The sequence below is a fragment of the Numenius arquata genome, chromosome 4, assembly GCF_964106895.1.
Source record: "Numenius arquata chromosome 4, bNumArq3.hap1.1, whole genome shotgun sequence".
NCBI classification, from domain to species: Eukaryota; Metazoa; Chordata; class Aves; order Charadriiformes; family Scolopacidae; genus Numenius; species Numenius arquata.
Genome location: NC_133579.1, coordinates 5,733,904 through 5,752,699, shown reverse-complemented (window position 1 = coordinate 5,752,699; position 18,796 = coordinate 5,733,904). Strand labels below are relative to the sequence as shown.

The window sequence follows — 18,796 nt, the reverse complement described above, 5'->3', positions numbered from 1 at the left end:
CGAGGCCCTGGGCAACCTGGTGTAGTTGGGGGTGTCCCTGCTGACTGCGGGGAGGTCGGACTAGATGACCTTTGGAGGTCCCTTCCGGCCTGGACCAATCTATGAATCTATGAAACTAGTTACAGGAACTTAAATCCATTTCTTAGATGTGTGTTGAATGAAAAGTAGCGGGTTTTTTTGGATACTGGTTTTGAATGAAGTAGTTTTCTCCAACTACAACAGGGGCTATGCCTTCCAGAAATCTTGTTCATCTCTTGAACAAGCTCTAGTCTCAGCTCCTTAGCCATTACTCCTACCAGATAATTTTCTTCATAGTTTTGATAATCAAAACATTATTTTCTAAAATTGCTTTAACCATATTGTAATTGATTACGTTTAGGGGTTGATAGCATTTCAGATATAATTTTAAATATTTTTAAAGGAACTGTATGAAGTAATCAAACATTTTAAGAACTTTTTTTAAGAACAGTTAAAGAACTGTGATTTGTGTGGGGAGGGACTGGATTTTGTGGTGTTTGTTTTTTCCTTATTTTCCATTTTTGCTTCTTTAGAGGAAAAACCAGAAATACTTTTAAAAAGAAGTTGTTCTACCTTCATAGAAAAGTTATAGAATCATAGAATGGTTTGAGTTGGAAGGGACCTTAAAGATCATCCAGTTCCAACCCCCCTGCCATGGGCAGGGACACCTCCCACCAGACCAGGTTGCTCAAAGCCCCATGCAGCCTGGCCTTGAACACCTCCAGGGATTGGGGCAGCCACAGCTTCTCTGGGCAACCCGTTCCAGTGTCTCACCACCCTCACAGGAAAGAGTTTCTTCCTGAGATCTCATCTAAATCTCCCCTCTTTCAGTTTAAAACCATTCCCCCTCATCCTATGGCTCCACTCCCTGATCAAGAGTCCCTCCCCATCTCTCCTGTAGCCCTTTAGGGACTGGAAGGGGCTCTAAGGTCTCCCGGGAGCCTTCTCTTCTCCAGGCTGAACAACCCCAACTCTCTCAGCCTGTCCTCACAGCAGAGGTGCTCCAGCCCTCTGAGCATCTTCATGACCCTCCTCTGGACCCATTCCAACAGGTCCATGTCTTTCTGTTGGGGGCTTCAGAGCTGGACACAGACCCCGCCTGGAGTACTAAGTTAAAATAAAGGAGGAAAAAACCTTACAGTAACTCTTGTACTGGTTGATTTGAATGAGATTTGTATCCACTGGGCAATTTCAGGAATGCTAGAGATGGAAGAGCAAAATTGTTTAGATTTATTTTTTTTCAGTGTAAATTTTTCCCTATTTTACATGTGATAGCTTACGGTTTGAGAAAGTGGTTTTCTGTTTGTTTGGATTTTTTTAACTTCCAGGCGCCGTTTTTACATTTTCTTTGTAATCTTATTTTCAGAGCACGGTTTCAACTCTCAAAAGTTTGGGGTTTTTGCGGGGGTTGTTTGGTGTGGGTTTGGGTTTTTTTGTGTTTCATTTTGGTGTTTAGTTGCTTGCTTGTTTTTTGTTTTTTTTTTTACCCTTGTATCAATATAAGCTCTAGGTTAAAATGGCTTATGGTTTAGAGTACTAAAGAAAATAATACTTAAAATTCACATATGAGAGTTAGGTTGTCTTAAAGCTATTTCTTTTTGTTAGTTCATTGTAGAATGTGTCAGTGGAGACATTTGTCAATTTTAAAGGGATTTAGTTGAATTTAAGAAATAAATTTGTACCTTGGCATTGTGTTTCTTGCTTTAGGGGGCGTTAAGGATTAGTTAAGTTTGTTACAGAAGTTGAGAGTCTTGTTTGTAATTCTGCAGTCACAGAGTTTGAGCAGTGAGTTCTGTTCTTTTAAGTAGTGGCAAAAGTTTATTTTTGAGCATTCAAAATAGCAATTTTTTTTTTTTTCATCCTGTGTAGATGGTACCGGTATGATGGCAATGCAGCCCACACCTAATCTGGATCCTCCTTTAGCCCAAGCCCCAGTAGAGCGATCTGTGTAAGTAGTATCTGTGTTCAAATTCTTTGTTTGTATTTATCTGTATTAATATGCTTTTCATGTTGGGAGTCTTTTGCTGAAAATGGACATGCCTTTGAATTAAAGTCTTTTTTTAAAGAGAAGTCTTCAAACATCTAATTAATGGTTTCTATCTAAACAATAATTCAGTCAACTCCTATTTTTATATGGATTTATGAAAATGTTTGAGATTATAAATTGCCAAGCGATTTTTTTTAAAGTTTCACCCCCTCTGGACCCTGTGATGTTTTCCTTTTATATGTCTGATTTTCTAATTCAGAAGTAGCATTGGACAGAGGAATACAGGAGACAGACAAAGAAGCACAGGAGTATTTTCTAACGAAAAAACAAAGCCTTCCAAAGAGGCAACATTATCTTATCAACAAGAATTGCAACAGCAGGTACTGAGTAATAAAGCTTCTGACGGCTTTCTTCTTTTACTTTTTAACATATAATGTCGTAACTCTAGTACTCTTTCAAACATATTTATTTAGTTTACAAGCAGAAAGCTATCTTGACTCTCCCTCCCTTTATTACTTCCTTTCTCCTATTCCTCTGACCCTGCTTTAGCTCGTTTTAGCATTTCAGGTGGACAGTAAGTTCTTTAATTTTTTTGTCAGAGGAAGAGTGAATGTGAAGACTGATAGCAAATAGATTAGTTCCAGGCATGGAGTTTTCTATAATTATTTTCATAATTATATACTATATTGCAAAAATTATGTAACATATTGCAGAACAAAAGCGATCAGTTGTGTTGCTCTGATATTCCTGTTGAAATATTGCTTTTGAGCATTGTTGCTGTAATTATTAGGAATACTCTAATTTCAATGAGTTCTTTATGATCATTTGGACACTAATTCAAAAGCTTCCCTAATATTTACTTCTAGTATGTTTGTAGGTGGTGTCTCATCCCTTTTCAGCTTCCTTTCTGATAGACTAGATAAATTTCTTGTCTCCTGTCTTCCAGTAAACATCCTAGTCCCTTACTCATTTTAGTGGCCTTTTGCTGCTGCATCTTGTGGGAGTTTTTATTTATAAAATATATTTGACCATGATAAGACATGTTATTTCAGAAGAGATTTTGCTAGAACTGAATTCAGTGGCACTAACATTTTCTTATGTGTTTCTTCAGTGGAGGTAAATAATTGCTAGAAAAATATTCTCCTTCTAATTATGGTTGTGCACAGGGATAAAGAGAGGCTGCCAATCAAGGTCAAATTAAGAATAAAATAAACATTTAGGAATAGTGTCTGATATTGCACTTACGCTTCTCTAAAGGCATTTTCTTACGATAGTCTTAAGAAGTACATTTTATCTTGCCATGAGAGACTGCAGAATTTGACATAAAGGTCTAATAAATGTGGCATGACAGTCTTTCAAAGTTACTATGCTGCTAATTAATGAAAGCAAACAAAATGTATTCTGTTTTTTTTTCCTATAGGCAAACCTGTAAACAGTTGTAAATAGTTGACAGGGCTAGATGGGTCTTGGTGTTGACTCATTATATCTCTTACGAAATTGTCTGACTCCTTGATAAAGGGAAATATCTAATGCACAGAAGAAATAAACTTAAGAAAAATACGTTAATATATTTCAGCTATGTAAATAGCAGTTAATGTTTTAAAAGCCTTGAAAAGAAGTTGGACTTTTTTAACAGCTATTCTCTTTATAAATGCTACATTAAATTATTAGGAGACTTAGTTGTATAAACGTAAACTGATTTTGAAGAAAAGGAAGAACAAACCATGTGAGCAGTTCTGTGTTCTTTGCATTCACCATCATGTATTACTGCAGAAAACCAATTCATGAGTGGTTATAGAATTGAAGCATTCTACTAAGGCATTTATTGCTAAGTCTTTATCTCCTGTCATCTCTAGTCTAAGTTGTGGTTAAACACAATATATGGTTGAGAGAAGCAAGTGCTGTAATATTGTAGAATTTTGCCCGTTTGATTTTCAGGCAGTATAAATTTGTGTATCGCAAGATCCAAGGATATGGGGCTTTTGATCTACTGCGAGTGTCTGATGTGAACATTTCTGTGACTTAGAAGTCTTATAGTGGGTATCTGTATGTTTCTCTGTGATTATACACAACTGTAGGTGCACATTTTGACAGCGGTATTCAATGCACACTCTGCAGTTTAGGCAGTGAAATGTTTGCAGTTTGCTTGGTCTGGATGGGGGGAATGGGTAATGTTAGATTGCTCCATTAACTCTTTATTAAAATTATACTTAATGTGGTATTTTCATGCAACTGATTTGGGTTTGTTTGGGTTTAGATAAGAGAGAGAGAGGAACGACGCAGAAGAGAGAAAGAGGAGAAGGAACGCTATGAAGCCAAGTTAGAGGCAGAAATGAGGAATTACAACCCCTGGGGAAAAGGTGGTGGTGGTGCTCCTCTCAGAGATGCAAAAGGAAATCTGATAAGTATGTTTGCCAAAATTACGAATGATCTTTTTAAGGTTGATGTTTTCTTGCTCTTGTGAAGTTTCTATTCAGATATGTTATCCCTTGTTATTCGGGTATGTTATACCTACACTTGTAGCTCTCTGATAAAAAATAGAAGTACTTGTTTCAAGCAGATGCGCTCTAGGAATATTTTAAGTGAGTAATTATTTTGACTTCAGTAGAATTGTTCAAAGAGTTCAAGTTGAACAAAATGGGAAATACATGATACGTCAACTATAAATGAATTCAAAATGCAATAGTAAAGGGAGGAGGAGGAAAACAGGCTGTTAGAATCAGCTGCAATACAAATATGTTAAAGTTTGTTGTGAAGACTTTAATTTAGACATTTTCCAGGAACAGGATTTTTTATGGTTTTTATTTTTTTTAAAGTCACTTCTAGGCTTAGAAAGCTATACTTGTGACATTGAAAATGGAAGCACGTTTGAATAAATATATAAAGCTAAGTGGACTGCTTAAATTTCCCCAAGTAATACTGCTGGTAAATGGCTGTATAAATAGCAGTCAGACAGCAGTAACGTTTTTTAAGATTTATTTTTTTCCAAGTGTTGTTTTAGGTAAGATGGGACTTTAGTGAGCTGGGAGATAGCTATGATGGGGGCAAGTTGTTCATCCACCCCTGCAGTAAATTGGAGATAGATGGAAGATTAAAACTCAGATTCCTGATTCTGGTTCCTATTGAATCCTACACCAATATTTTATCTAAAATAAAAATAGTACTCAGTAGGCACAATTATTTTTGTATATTTCAGAATAAAAATATTAACACTAAGTTCACTTAAGTGCCACAGGTCCTCTTTTGTTGAACACTCTCCCACAGTCTATAGAACAGTTTTGGAAATCCCCTTAATGGTATCTCATTTAAGCTAAGTCAAATGGGCTTGAAACTTTTTGCTCTTTCTCCCACCCCCAGGAATTTGAATACTTCCAAATAATCTGGGAAAAAAGAGAATACCTAATGAATTATCCAGAGGAGGTGAAGGGTGGTCTTTGATACAAGCATTTCTCATACGCATCCAGGGGTATCAGTTAGTTTCCTCTTGTGGAAAGTTGAATACGCTGGTGGAAGTGGTAGTGGTTATGGTCCAAAATGAATAGAAGTGGTAACTTCTAAAGTCAGTCAGTCTGATAATTTTAAAACTATTCATTTCTGATGTGAAGCAAATAGATTTTCTTCTTATTGGAATATGATCATATTATCCATGTTATTGGAAGTCTGATTAGATTTTTAAAATATGTCTTCAGGTAATAAAATATGAGTATTTTCAAAGGCTGGAACACTTACTGGATAACAGTTTATATATAAATAATTAGTTTCAGTTTTATGATACCTGATCAACATATGGCTAAATTCACAGTGCAGTTTGAGGGTGGGAGGTAAAGGTTAAATGCTTTTTAAAGATTGTGTGCCTAAATAATAAGTTTAGAAGCTTGTGTTGAAGATCCAAGGTTGTGTTTATCCCAGAGCAGATAGAGGTGTTCACACTGCTTAGCTTTAGGCGCTGCATTTAAGTCTCTGGCTTCTTTCTCTCTCTATATATAATGGTGTGAGTAGAGTGGGCCGGAGGAAAGTGTAGAATCATAGAATCATTTAGGTTGGAAAATACCTTGAAAATCATCAAGTCCCACCATTAAGCTAGCACTGCCAAGTCCACCAGTAAACCATGTCCCTCAGCACCACGTCTATGCGTCTTTTAAATAACTCCAGGGATGGTGACGCAGCCACTTGTCTGTACAGCCCATTCCAATGCTTAATAACCCTTTCCATGATGAAATTTTTCCTGATATTCAATCTGAACCTCCCCTGAAACAACTTGATGGCCTTTCCTCTTGTCCTATCACTTGTTACTTGGGGGAAGAAACTGATCCCCACCTGGCTACACCCTCCTTTCAGGGAGTTGTAGAGAGCGAGAAGGTCTCCCCTCAGCCTCCTTTTCTCCAGGCTGAACACCCCCAGCTCCCTCAGCCGCTCTCACAAGGCTTGTTCTCCAGACCCCTCACCAGCTCCATTGCCCTTCTCTGGACCCGCTCCAGTACTTTGATGTCTTTCTTGTAGTGAGGGGCCTAAAACTGGGCACAGTATTTGAGGTTGGGCCTCACCAGTGCCCAGTACAGGGGGACGATCACTGCCCCAGTCCTGCTGGCCACACAGTTCCTGGTACAGGCCAGGATGCTGTTGGCCTTCTTGGCCACCTGGGCATACCGCTGCCTCATGTTCAGCCGGCTGTCCACCAACACACCCAGGTCCTTGCTGCGGGGCAGCTCCAATCACTCTTCCCCAAGCCCGTAGTGCCGCATGGGGTTGGTGTGACGCAGGTGCAGGACCCGGCCCTGTTGAACCTCATCCCATTGGCCTCAGCCCATTGATCTAACCTGTCCAGATCCCTCTTTAGCCTTCCTACCCTCAAGCAGATCAACACTCCTGCTCGACTTGGTGTCATCTGCAAACTTACTGAGGGTGCACTTGATCCCCTCCTCCAGTTCATCGATAAAGATATTAAAGAGAAACAGCCCCAATACTGAGCCCTGGAGAACACCACTTGTGGTGGGTTGCCAACTGGCAACTCTGTTCAACCAGGCTTGTCTTCTTCCGCATTGGCTCGTCTTTTGGCATGTGGGGATGGCCTGCTCCTACACCTTTAAGATTTCCTTCTTGAAGAATGTCCTGCCTTCCCGGACTCCTTTGCCCTTCAGGTCTGCCTACCAAAGGACTCTGTCATCCAGGCTCCTAAACAAGTCAAAGACTTGTTTGGCCCTCCAGAAGTCCCAGGTAGCAGTTCTGCTGACCCCCTTACTTCTCCGAGAATCAAAAACTCTCTCATTTTGTGGTCGCTATGCCCAAGACAGCCGTCACATCACCCACCAGTCCTTCTCTGTTCACAAACAGCAGGTCCAGCAGGGCACCCTCCTTAGTTGGCTCCCTCACTCCCTGGGTCACCCGCGTTACCCTGAGCTCTGTATATACCTCCTGAGAAGCTTATCTCTGTCTGTAAGTGAGGAACCAAGAGAAAGAAGTTTCTTAGGCCGTTTTCCAGAATTACACATATAAAGTTCTTTTTCCCACCATAGTTTAGCAGAATCATGGATAAGGTACGAGTCAAATGTTGTGAAACATAACATGCTGTTTCTGCCATGTCTCTCTTATGCAGTGTGACTTGCCTTTTTATCCTCTTGAAAATGTCTGTAAATAGCTTTTGAAACTCCAATGTATGCAAAGGCTGCTTTATGGAGAGGGATGTAATTTAAAGTTCTTGGAATGTTTGTGTTTAAATGACTATACAGTAATACATAATTATCAGAAACACTATTTAAAAAGATAATCTGAAAACCGTGTAGTACTTTTTTTGTCTTGAAATGAACCTTCTAGGTATCCTGTGGCAAATACTTCAAAATGAGCTGAAATTAACATCTTTGATCAGGATTTTAATGGTAACTGAGAAGCACCCTGTAAATTTTGGTGAAAATGTTGGATGAAATTGTTTTGCTTACATTCAGAAATCTGCACCTGTATTATTACTGAAGAGTTGAAGACCAAAATACACTTTAAGGGTTCATTGTGCTTATTGCCCTTAATAGTAATCAAATAGAGATTCAGTACTTAAAATACCGATACTAAGCTTAAAAGTATTTTACAGCATTAGGGAAATGGAAGAAGGGGTGGTTTCTAAACACCTGATTGTCAACTCAGTCTTGTCAGTCATTTTTGTGTTTGAGCTGTTTATCTTTCCATTTCATAGCATTTTTGGGCAGGGGAGAGGGGAGGTTTGCTGTAAAGATTCATTCCTGGCAAAAAACCACAAACAAAATAAATCTTTTATTCAGTGAGTTCCTAATGACTAGTGTTTCACCTATAGCTTCTATATTCTTGTCTTTGCTTAAATTTTTTGTTCCCATAGTTGGTATGCCCACGAAAAGAGGAGTCTGCTTCAAAATCCCTGTATTTTTGAGAATCTATGGTGAACATGCCTTTTATGAGAATAAAATATTATAAACAGTTGTTTCCCCTTTCCTTTAGCGGACTTGAATTTGATGCACAAGCAAAACGAAGATGCATATCATAATCCAGAGGCAAGACTATATGAAGATAAAAGGGCTATTGTATCTGTTGACCTAAGTTTGGCCTCCCCGAGACCTGAGAACACAGAAGCATCTACAAATAAAATAGCAGGTTTTTAAGAATACTGTATTACAGCTCTAATTATTTATAGGTCTTAGTAATCAAAATTCTCTAGTTTCTTTACTCCTTTCTTGTAGTCCTGTGCTAGCGTTAGTGCTTTCTGTCTGTGAAGTCAGTCTCCTGCTTCTTTCCCAAACTTCTTCATTGCTGTCCCTGTGTGCATTGATAATGTGTTTTTTTATTTGTCTTGTCAGTTACGATAGATAATAAGCGTGTTAGCGCTGAACAGTCAGGATCAGTACATTAGTTTTCCGGGTTCAATGTTATATTATCAAATCTTCATACACATTTGTTTTACTTTGAAATGATACAGTAAAATACAAGAGTCTAGTAGGAGAGAAGATGGAATTAAATTAAGGGGAAGGTCTGCAGATGTATGATGTTACAGGTTAAGATGAAATCCGTACTAGGTCCGGATGAAATCCGTGACTAGGTTAACAAGTTCTAGAAAGTGACAGGTTAATTGGGTACCTATGCAGCCCTGTGCACTTCCTCCAAGTTTTGGGGATTTTATTTTACTTTCCTATTTAAAAACTAGTGCATCTTTCTCTCACTTCTTATGTTTTGTGGGACATCTACATGAGAGAAGTATGGCGCTCCAGACCTGTCCCCAGTTTGGGATGGGCAAGGGTCAGGACTGGAGATGGTCTCCTCAGGTCACCTTAGGTGCTGCTTTTCTCACTTCTGTCTGAACTGTTGCATTTCTGTGTAAAAAATGAAATAAATAAAAATTACATGGTATATGGGGCACAGATCTTCTTCATAAGATTGCAATTCAGTCTCCTGACCACTGGCTGTAGAATCAGGGTTTTTTTATTCCCTCCGTCTTCCCTCTTGCTCTTTCTCCCTAACATACTGTATATTTAACCATGTAGTAGGGAGCGAAACGGGCAAGGTCGATAAAGCAATAATGCAGAATAGCAAAGAGCCCCCGGGCTGGATCACTTATTTTGGGATCAGAAGGTGGTGCAGATCAGCAATGGGAGCTTCATAGTCTTGCACTTTCCATTTGATCAGTCAGGCAGTAAAGTGGCTTTGTGTAGGTTTTGGGGCTTTTGGTTGCTTGGTTTTGTGGTGGTGGGGTTTTATTTTTTTCATTGTTTGTTTGTTTTTGTCTTTTTTTACACTATCCCCTTAAAGAGGAACTTGCAGGATAGTAGCTGGTACACAGTAAGTTCATTCCATGATACGTTCCATATCTGGTTCCATTGCCTGTCTCATGTCCATGCCTTTTAAATGGTATATAAACTTCAGTCTGACTTTCTGCATGGAATATATCCCGAGTGAAGCAAATCCATGCTGAAAGAGCCACTTATAAATTTCGTTATACTTTGGAAGGATTCAAATAGTGATTCCATGCTTGGAAAAATAATACTGTCCTCAAAGTGTACTCCTTGGTATGCAAGCACATGATTCTAAGGCTAGGCTGTAGCAGTAGATGTGTGCATTCCCATGGGAATAAGTGTATGTGTTATTTCACTTTTATCTGACCTGGGTGGTCCATCACTACATAGGGAAGAGTAAAGGGGAAACATGAGAACAGCTACTGCCGATCTCAGCTTAGCTCAGTGGAGCTGTGGCTCTTGTCCATCCTTGCACCGTCCTTTGAAGCATGGTATGAATGAAGAACATGCTGTATCAGGTGAAAGGTTAACACAACTTACTCTCCCTTCTCTGACTTCCTTTCTCCTCTACTTCCTGTCGGGAATCCCGTTCTGCAAAAGCTGTTCTGTGCGGTATCCGAGTTAATCCTCCTTTCTTGAGCTTTTGGGACTCTATGGTTATGACGCTTGCAAACTCAGGGCTGAGAATAACTCAGTAACCCTTCACCAGTGGTGTTGCTTCCAGTACAGGAGAGGAAATTGAGCTGAAGGAGACCTGGCACTTCAAAATTCATAGCGTGGAAGGTACCTTGCGCTGGCAGAATTCAGTTTCCTGACTGCTTAGAATTTTATTTACCAGTTTTGGGCTTTGTTTTCTGTAGCATCCGTTGCTATTTTACCTAAGCATTTGTTCTGGTAGGATGTTTTGGTTTTAAAGAGTGAGTAAAACCTAAGGAACAGAACTGTGTGTGCTAAGTCAGAGTAATTGCAAGCAGGGAAGTTAGGAGATGTAAAATCTTTGCTATTTGAATTAACTTACAGATAACATTTGTAGATATTAACGGGTAGATTGGACAGTAGAATATATGACTTTTATAGCTGTAGTTTTGTAAAAAGACAGCTGGCTTGGACATTGTTAATTGAGCAGTTAAAACATGACAGGATTATAGGCAGACAATATATGAACTTTTAATCACAGCTATTGTTTTCAGCTATACCCTTGAATTATGGCTGTCATAAACTACCTTTTGAAGCAAATATCTCAGATTCCTGCTTCTTCACTCTGCCTTGCTGTCTTAAATATTTGCTTTGATCCTTACCTGTAACTCTTCCACCCCCCCCTTAGGTTTTACATTTGCACAGACCTCTCCTTTTGCTCGAGGCAATGTGTTTGGTGAACCACCATCTCCACAGCATCTTAAGCGACAGGAGTCGTACAAGAACTTCCTTCGTCTACAGGTGAATGCACACAACAGTTATCGTTTTGTTAAATAAATTTTAAAAGAAGAGAGATTACAGTCAAAGAAAATCATCACTGCTGACCAAAGACCTTATCCAGTCATAGCCAATTCTGTACATAAGATGTGTATGTACTAAGATATATATATATATTCTCAGATTTTTGCCTTACATGAAGAATGCCTATAAAAGTGATGCTATTAATAATTGGCTTCATTAATCTAGATTATGTCCTTTTTTTTTTTTCCCCCTGAGTACTGCTCTCTAAATACAGTATTGAGCTCTCAAACTGTGCATACGGTACAACTTTGCATATGTAAATATGTAAAGAAACAAAGATGTTTGCCCTTGGGAGGCTACGTGATACAAATGCATGTTCATCAGAATGAAGTGGTGATCAGTGAGACAGTAATAATGTAGTTATTTATTGACGAGGATATAAAATGTGATTGTTATTCCACCAATTTTTTATGTCATAAGAATTAAATGTCAATTTAATTAAATATCAATATCAAGGAAGTCCTAGATAATTTAAAAGAGTACGAATGTCATACAGTAGTTTGGTGTGCATCTCTTAAAAAGAAAAGATCAAGGCCTTTTCTGTGTACAGTGCTGCCAAAAAGAATAAAGAATGGGCAGACCTTTGGCTTCAGTGAGTCAGTGCTGTATCTAAAAACATAATTGTGGAAAGGAAAAACATAATTGCTATGTCTTTTTTTTTTTTTTTTTTTTTTTTTTGTGGTTTCCCATCTTTCATTATTTAATCAGTGAAGAAAAGTGTGATTCCGGCACATCCGGACTAGAGTAAGCTTTAGTAGCATTTGTAATTAGTGTTCCTACTGGAGGGTGGTTCGGTGAAGGGTAGCCAAAAAGAAATAGCAAAATACCAGCCCATTTTAAAGGAATTCTGAGGTTAAAATGTAGGTCTGGCCCTAGAATTAATTCAGTTGCTCCGTGTAATCTTTGATTGCGCACGTAGGTACTGCAAAAGTCCATAGAAGATCATGGTGGTAAATGTTGTTCATCAGATTATTGCTGGCTGTTGGCAGTCGAATACTTCTTTCTTTTTTTCTTTAGAAATAATAAATAATAAGTTTTCTTTATTTCTAGATCGAAGAAAAGAGACGTAGGGAAGAAGCAGAGCGAGAAAAGCTTAGAATGGAAGAAGAAAAAGAAGAGAAACGACTAGCTGAACAGAGGATGAGAATTCAAAAAGCATATGAAGATGAACAGGAAGAGAAAAGGAGGAAAGAGGAGGAGGTGTAGTATTTCCATACCTTGACTTTTTCCATCCTAAACTAACCCTTTGTAATATCTATGCTCTAGATTTTTAAGGTGAACTGGGAGGTATCCCGTGAACTGGTCTTTGTTTTTAAATGGGTCTGCGTTAACCAGAGGAGAGATAGAAAACTGTCAGTATTAACTAGCACATTCTTCTCACTCTTTGTTATACTACCAACTTCGAGGTACTGTTAATTCTTCTAAGCAAAATCGTATAGTTTTATAATTGACAATGGTGCTCCCCTTTCTGCAGGAAATCGTTTGTGAGGCCAAAAAAAAAAAAAGCTTTGTCAAATCGGTGAATGAAAAAGCTTTTTATTTTTTTTTGTTAGTCTCTTAAATCTAGCTTTCATGGAATTACTTGTATTCTGAATGTAGCTATACAGGAAGATTTCTTAAAGCCTTTTTTTGAATTGGCCAGGGTATATCTTTGAGGTAAGAATACTGCTTGTTTTGGAAGAATGCCAAGCAAATCTAATTAATATTGTTCATGTAAGTAAATTTGTGATTTAATTCAAATCCAAAATCTTTATTTATCATCAATTGAATGAATTTGCATCATTCAGAATATCATAAATAATTGTAGAAAAAGGACACAAGGCCATCAGAGATGGAAAAATCTTTCAGTACCCTGCGGGATTATGAAACATCAGTTCAGGATATAGGACTTCAAGACAGAGTTATAGAATTGCCTGGGTTGGAAGGGACCTTTCAGATCATCGAGTCCAACCATCAAGCTAACACTGACAAAAACCATCACTAAACCATGTCTCTAAGCACTATGTCTGCCTGTCTTTTAAATACCTCCAGGGATGGTACCTCCACCACTTCCCTGGGCAGCCCATTCCAATGCTTAATAACCCTTTCCGTTTAAAATTTTTTCCTAATATCCAATCTGAGCCTCCCCTGGCGCAACTTGAGGCCATTTCCTCTTCTCCTATTGCCTGGTCCTTGGGAGAAGAGACCGACCCCCCCTGGCTACACCCTCCGTTCAGGCAGTTGTAGAGAGCGAGAAGGTCTCCCCTCAGCCTCCTTTTCTCCAGGCTGAGCACCCCCAGCTCCCTCGGCCGCTCCTCACAAGGCTTGTTCTCCAGACCCCTCACCAGCTCCATTGCCCTTCTCTGGACCTGCTTCAGCACCTCAATGTCTTTCTTGGAGTTAGGGGCCCAAAAAGATTTCTAATACAGAACACTTGGCTTATATTCTAGATCTTCTTCCCTGGTAGGGAGCAAGTTAGTTGGATGAATCTTATCTTCTGGATAAGAGCTGGTCTAGCATAGAGTGGGAAAGTAACTGTTATCATTGCTAACCAACACAAAACTCAAATTGAGACTAGATGATGATTTTTCTCTGTGGGCTTGTGATAGGGTGGTACGTGTTTGCAGTATGTTTTGTTTGAATCTGAAGTTTTGGAAATGACTCCTACAGTTTAGCCTTAACTGGCAGCAGATCTGGGGACACAAACTGGTGTTTATTGAAGTTATTATGAATTCTGTTAAGTGATGTTAGCAGAGCCAGGACTGCAGATGTTTAATATTTGCATGGCATAGTTTTTAATTTGAATGTTTGAAGTCAGCCTAATGAAATATGCTTTTCGCTTCAGATGAATCGCTTTGATGTGTAATTTTAACTTCTCAAAGAAAAACAAAGCAAAACTTTAATAATACTGAGTCTTTTTTATGTTCTAATAATGCTTATGTTACAGCGGAGATTAAAAAATAAAGAAATAATTCGATTAGATGAAGAGAGGCAAAAAGAGGCAGAAAAAAGAAGGAAAGAAAAAGAAGAAAAGCAAGATGAACAACTTAGACAATATTTTGAGAAAGAAAAGATGGAAGAGGAAAAGAAGATGGTATGCATCAGTGACTTTCTAAGATACAAATACTTCTTCCTAACTTTTAAAAATAATTGAATTTTAAAGAAATTGTATGATTTCTTAGACCTCTACCTTGCTCCCCTATTAGTTTATCAAGCTACGGTACAGTTAGCACACACAGACACAACAGCTGATTGAAAAATCAGACATAATTACAGTGCAAACTTATCTTGCTGATCAAATGCACATTAAAAAAATAGTAAAAACAAGATATGTAAGAAAAATCATGCATTCTGTAGTTGATTTTTATATTTAATGTGAATTACCATGGCCTGCTTTTGCTGAGGTACAAATACAAATAAAAATTAAGTTGTATAATTTAAAAGACTGGAGGACCGTTTATATTTAACAATTATGTTCTTTGTAAATTAATTATTTTTCTTTTGAGCTGGATGGTGTAAGAAGTCCATCACGTAGAATTCTGATGGATGAAATCTAAGTAAACTATAGAACTGTTTTTTCTCTTCTAGAAATTTCTACATATCATTTCTCTAAAGTGGACAAATACAATGGAATTGTCTAGGGGGAAAAAAATGTGTAACTTAACCATAAATTAAAAAAACCTACATTATAGAAAAATGATATATACTTACTATAAGTAGAAAATAAAATCACATGAAATAATTTTTGCCATAATTTTATGCAGTTAAGAGTTTAAAGCAAATTAAATACAAAAATAATTCCATTAAGATAAGCAAAAGCATTTTTCTATCAAATGAAAAATATCAACAAAACTGTTCCTTTCCAAAATAACACTTTATTCAGAATCTATAGGACCGTAGTTTCAGTCTTGTGTTCCTCCTGGCAGGTTTCAAGGCAGCCTTCTCCCATCATTCCTGCTCTTCAGAACAAATCAGTAAAAAAAGAAGAAAGGATTCCGTCTGCTGAGAGCCATATATCTTACTATGCACAAGTATGATTTTTATAGTCAACTTTTACTGATTTATTTAAGACAGTGCAGTGTGTGAAATCCTACCAGCTTTTTAATATTTGCCAGTTATTACTGGAATACCACAGATTACAATTACAATAGTGGTCCCGAGACCATTCATTTCTTTCACTTGATTTAATCTTCCCTGGGATAATTTTTTTTTTTTTTAAATAAATTTCTTCTGTGAAGAGTAAATTAAATAATTGTCTATGATATTTGAATCTCAGGCTACACTCCTGACTTTTTATTGGAAATTTTTTTTTTACCAACTGTCTGGATGGACTGACCTAAAAGTTTAAAAAGTGAATTTGCCATGAAAATGATAATCTGGCAAAATACTTTATAGCACAGTTGCAGAAAATGTTTTAAGTAAGACTTTAAACCTTATTTTAAACTGTTGCTTTCCCTAAATGTTAGGAAAGCTCTGGAGGAAGGTTGGTTTATTTTCTGTGTCTTTGCAGCGCTTGGTATAGCTTCATCTAGGTCTCTAAATAGCGCATTATAGGTATTATCATAGTAATTTGGATTATGCATTTAAAGATCAGGTTTAAAAAAACCTTAAGCCTTAACAAGCTGTAAGGTTACTATTCTATCTTCCAGTAGTAGTGGTAGTTAATGTAAATTGGACATAAGTATATTTTATTTCCTTATTTTATGTCTGCTATATTTTCTTCCTTTGACATAGTAACATTTCATATTCATTATGATCACTAGGATCCTCCACCACCAAGGGTTCCTTCTCCACCTGTCCCTGCTAGAAGAAATCAGTTGCGTGCACTTGGTAGGTATTGTCTTTATTGCAAAATCACTGTCTATCACACCAAAACTGGTCTCTGTTACAGTTCTCTTTCATGGCTGCAAAGGAATAGTCTTATAAAGTTTGCATTTCTGTGTGGGTGTTCTCTCTGTCTTAGTATTACCCGTGTATTAGGATCGTGTGTCTGAAGTATTAATACAAAATAAAAATGCATTTATTGTGTGTCTTCGTCAGGAAATATTTTTTTTGGTAGAAACTCTGATAATGGAATAGTCTGCACGGGAAGTGCTGGATCATTCAGTCAGGACAGTGGTGGCCACTGTGACCAGAACATTGCAAAATGGGAGAGTTTTGGATTGGCTGAGTAATGGATTCGACCAACAATGTGTAGAACTCTTAATGTGTAACTCTTAAATTCTGCTTTGCTTTTTGTTAGTCTGCCTAATCCTCTGCTTGTTCCTCTCGGCTTTCACTGGTAGTTTCAAAATTCAGGCTGGGAGGTTCTTCTTTTGCTCTTTATATGTTGGTATTCTTGGCAGTATGTGGGTGGAAAGCAGTAATTTTCCTTCTGATTCTTTTTTACAAGTATAAAAGAACGAACAGGTGGAATATAGCAGTAAATGATGTCCTACAAACACTAACCCCCAGGAGTAAGTACCTGGATCCATCCTGGGAGGTTATGGCTGTTCCAGTAAATGGAAGGCAGAGTGGTTCTTGATGCAGCTATTGGAAATCAGTTGACTCAGACCATCTGTCTTGAGAGAAATAAACTGTTTTAACCTGTGGAGGAATGCTGTCCTGACCACAAAAAACTAGCTTAGACCCAAAATAGGTCTAAAAAGTCAACATAAGCACATACTGAAAGTAAGTGTTGAAGGCAGAACTCTTGAACACGTAATAAAGAGAGTCTGCACTGAGCAGAGATATCCCACTTCTGAGTCAGAGGAAGAAGAAATGAGGTTGTATCCTTGCTGATACCACCTCAGTTCCTGTTATCTGCCTCTGAGACTCTGAGGACTGTGTAGATCTGCAATTTTCAAAATAAGTCTATTTACTGGCAGCATCCACATGCTCGTATTTCGTAGCTTTTCCTTTTTTTGAAAAGAGAGAAGTGTTTCCATTGAAGTTTGGATGCTTTCTGCTGTTCAGGGGATCTGGTCCTGGTGCTGTCTCGAAATACAAGCTCTGACCTAATTTCTAGTGCATGGGATTATTGTGTTTATATTATCCTTGCTTTAATTAACAGTTCATCATCTTTTTTTTTTTTTTTCACCTTACATTTATGAGGTAGACAGAAAAGTGTCTGTGACATTCTTTATTTTTACATTATTTGTGTTAAATTCCAGAGGAAAGAAAAAATGTGATAAATGAATTATCAGAGATGAGGAAACAGCTTCGTAGTGAAGAGAGGAGACTGCAGGAACAGTTGCTCAATGTGGCCAGCGATGATGATGTACCAGTTACACGGTAAGAATTTCATCTTCAGTTTTAAAAGTCAGATTTTGCACAGGAGCTCAAAGCTACTGTGTATTAGTAGCTAGTATTAGTTGGCTAAAATACATGAGTAAAATAAAAATATAAAGGCAGAACTTGTATACAAAATTTTCTTTCACACGACGTGTACGGAGTTTTTCCAAGAATCTTGAAAAAGTGTAGTGTAAGAGTGGCTGTACTGGTAAGACTGGAAGTTGCAATACTCAGCCTTGGAGAGTGGTCCAAAGCAGATGCCTAAGGCAGAATTTTATCTCATTACCTTTTTTCTCAGGGCATAATTTGTGTCTGAAAACTGCAGCACTACTGCTGATGAATGTGCTTATGAATGGCATGGTGCTGCAGAAGTACTTTCTTTCTTAGTGAAAATCATACCCTTTTTATTTGAAAAAAAAGGTTTGCTTCCAAAATATATTAGTTAATCATACCAGTTAGTTGGAAAAGACTCATCAGATCACCAGTCTTAGTTCCACTCCATAAAGTTATAAGGGTTTTTTTTTTATTTTAAGTAGGTTATCCCTTTTTATAACACAGTGTGAAGTGTCGTAACTTTCAAATTTATTTTCCTGTCTTGATAGCTTTATTTAAGGATAAAAGATGTGACCTTTATCAGTATTATATTTCCATACAACTCATATTACAGTGTTAAATTATATTCTGCTTGTTTATAAACTTTTCAAGCGGGAGGAGAGAGAAGAATCCAAAGGACATATTTGAGATGGCCAGGCTTCGTCTGCAGGCTCCAGTAAGGCGACCTTCATCAAAGGAGGCACAAGATCCCGTGAATATACAAAATATCTGGGAATTTAATGAACTTAAATACACAGGCAGGTAGATCTTGTTATTGATGAAGAAGGTAGTGAAATGTCTGTTCTTTTCCTCCCCTCTTCCACGCCACCCAAGACTTAAAGACATAAATAAAAATTAGCATCTTCACAGCTACTGTCCATACACAACATACTGTGTGGGCAGCATTTTGTGTATCAGTATATCTCTGTGTGTGGCCATTTCTAGAAGAGCACACAATTTATGCCATTGTGGCTGAATTCTCAGTCAGAGCCCTCCTCTAGTCCTTGCTGCTTAAACCTCTTAGGCGTTTGATATTATGATTTTATTGAAAGTAGAGTGAATTTATTTTTTTATAACCCACCAACAAAATGTGATGCTGTGTAACTTTCTGTTTCTTCTTTTCTAGAAAATATATTTTTTGAGTATAGTAAAATTGTGAAATCATTGCTAAAGTGATTCATCCTCTTGGCCATTGTCACCGTTA

General features: G+C 37.8%; 1 protein-coding gene across 1 annotated transcript in view; it reads left to right on the top strand.

Annotated features, from left to right (window-relative positions):
• Positions 1-18,796, top strand: part of CSPP1 (centrosome and spindle pole associated protein 1) — a 71,451-nt gene that overhangs the window by 37,563 nt on the left and 15,092 nt on the right. Inside the window, exons 16-26 of the mRNA XM_074146194.1 lie at positions 1,888-1,966; positions 2,265-2,385; positions 4,263-4,410; positions 8,465-8,617; positions 11,075-11,187; positions 12,298-12,447; positions 14,174-14,320; positions 15,153-15,257; positions 15,990-16,056; positions 17,379-17,499; positions 18,205-18,350. Of these exons, the coding sequence (XP_074002295.1) occupies positions 1,888-1,966; positions 2,265-2,385; positions 4,263-4,410; positions 8,465-8,617; positions 11,075-11,187; positions 12,298-12,447; positions 14,174-14,320; positions 15,153-15,257; positions 15,990-16,056; positions 17,379-17,499; positions 18,205-18,350 (1,350 nt within the window). The remainder of the gene's footprint in view (positions 1-1,887; positions 1,967-2,264; positions 2,386-4,262; positions 4,411-8,464; positions 8,618-11,074; positions 11,188-12,297; positions 12,448-14,173; positions 14,321-15,152; positions 15,258-15,989; positions 16,057-17,378; positions 17,500-18,204; positions 18,351-18,796) is intronic.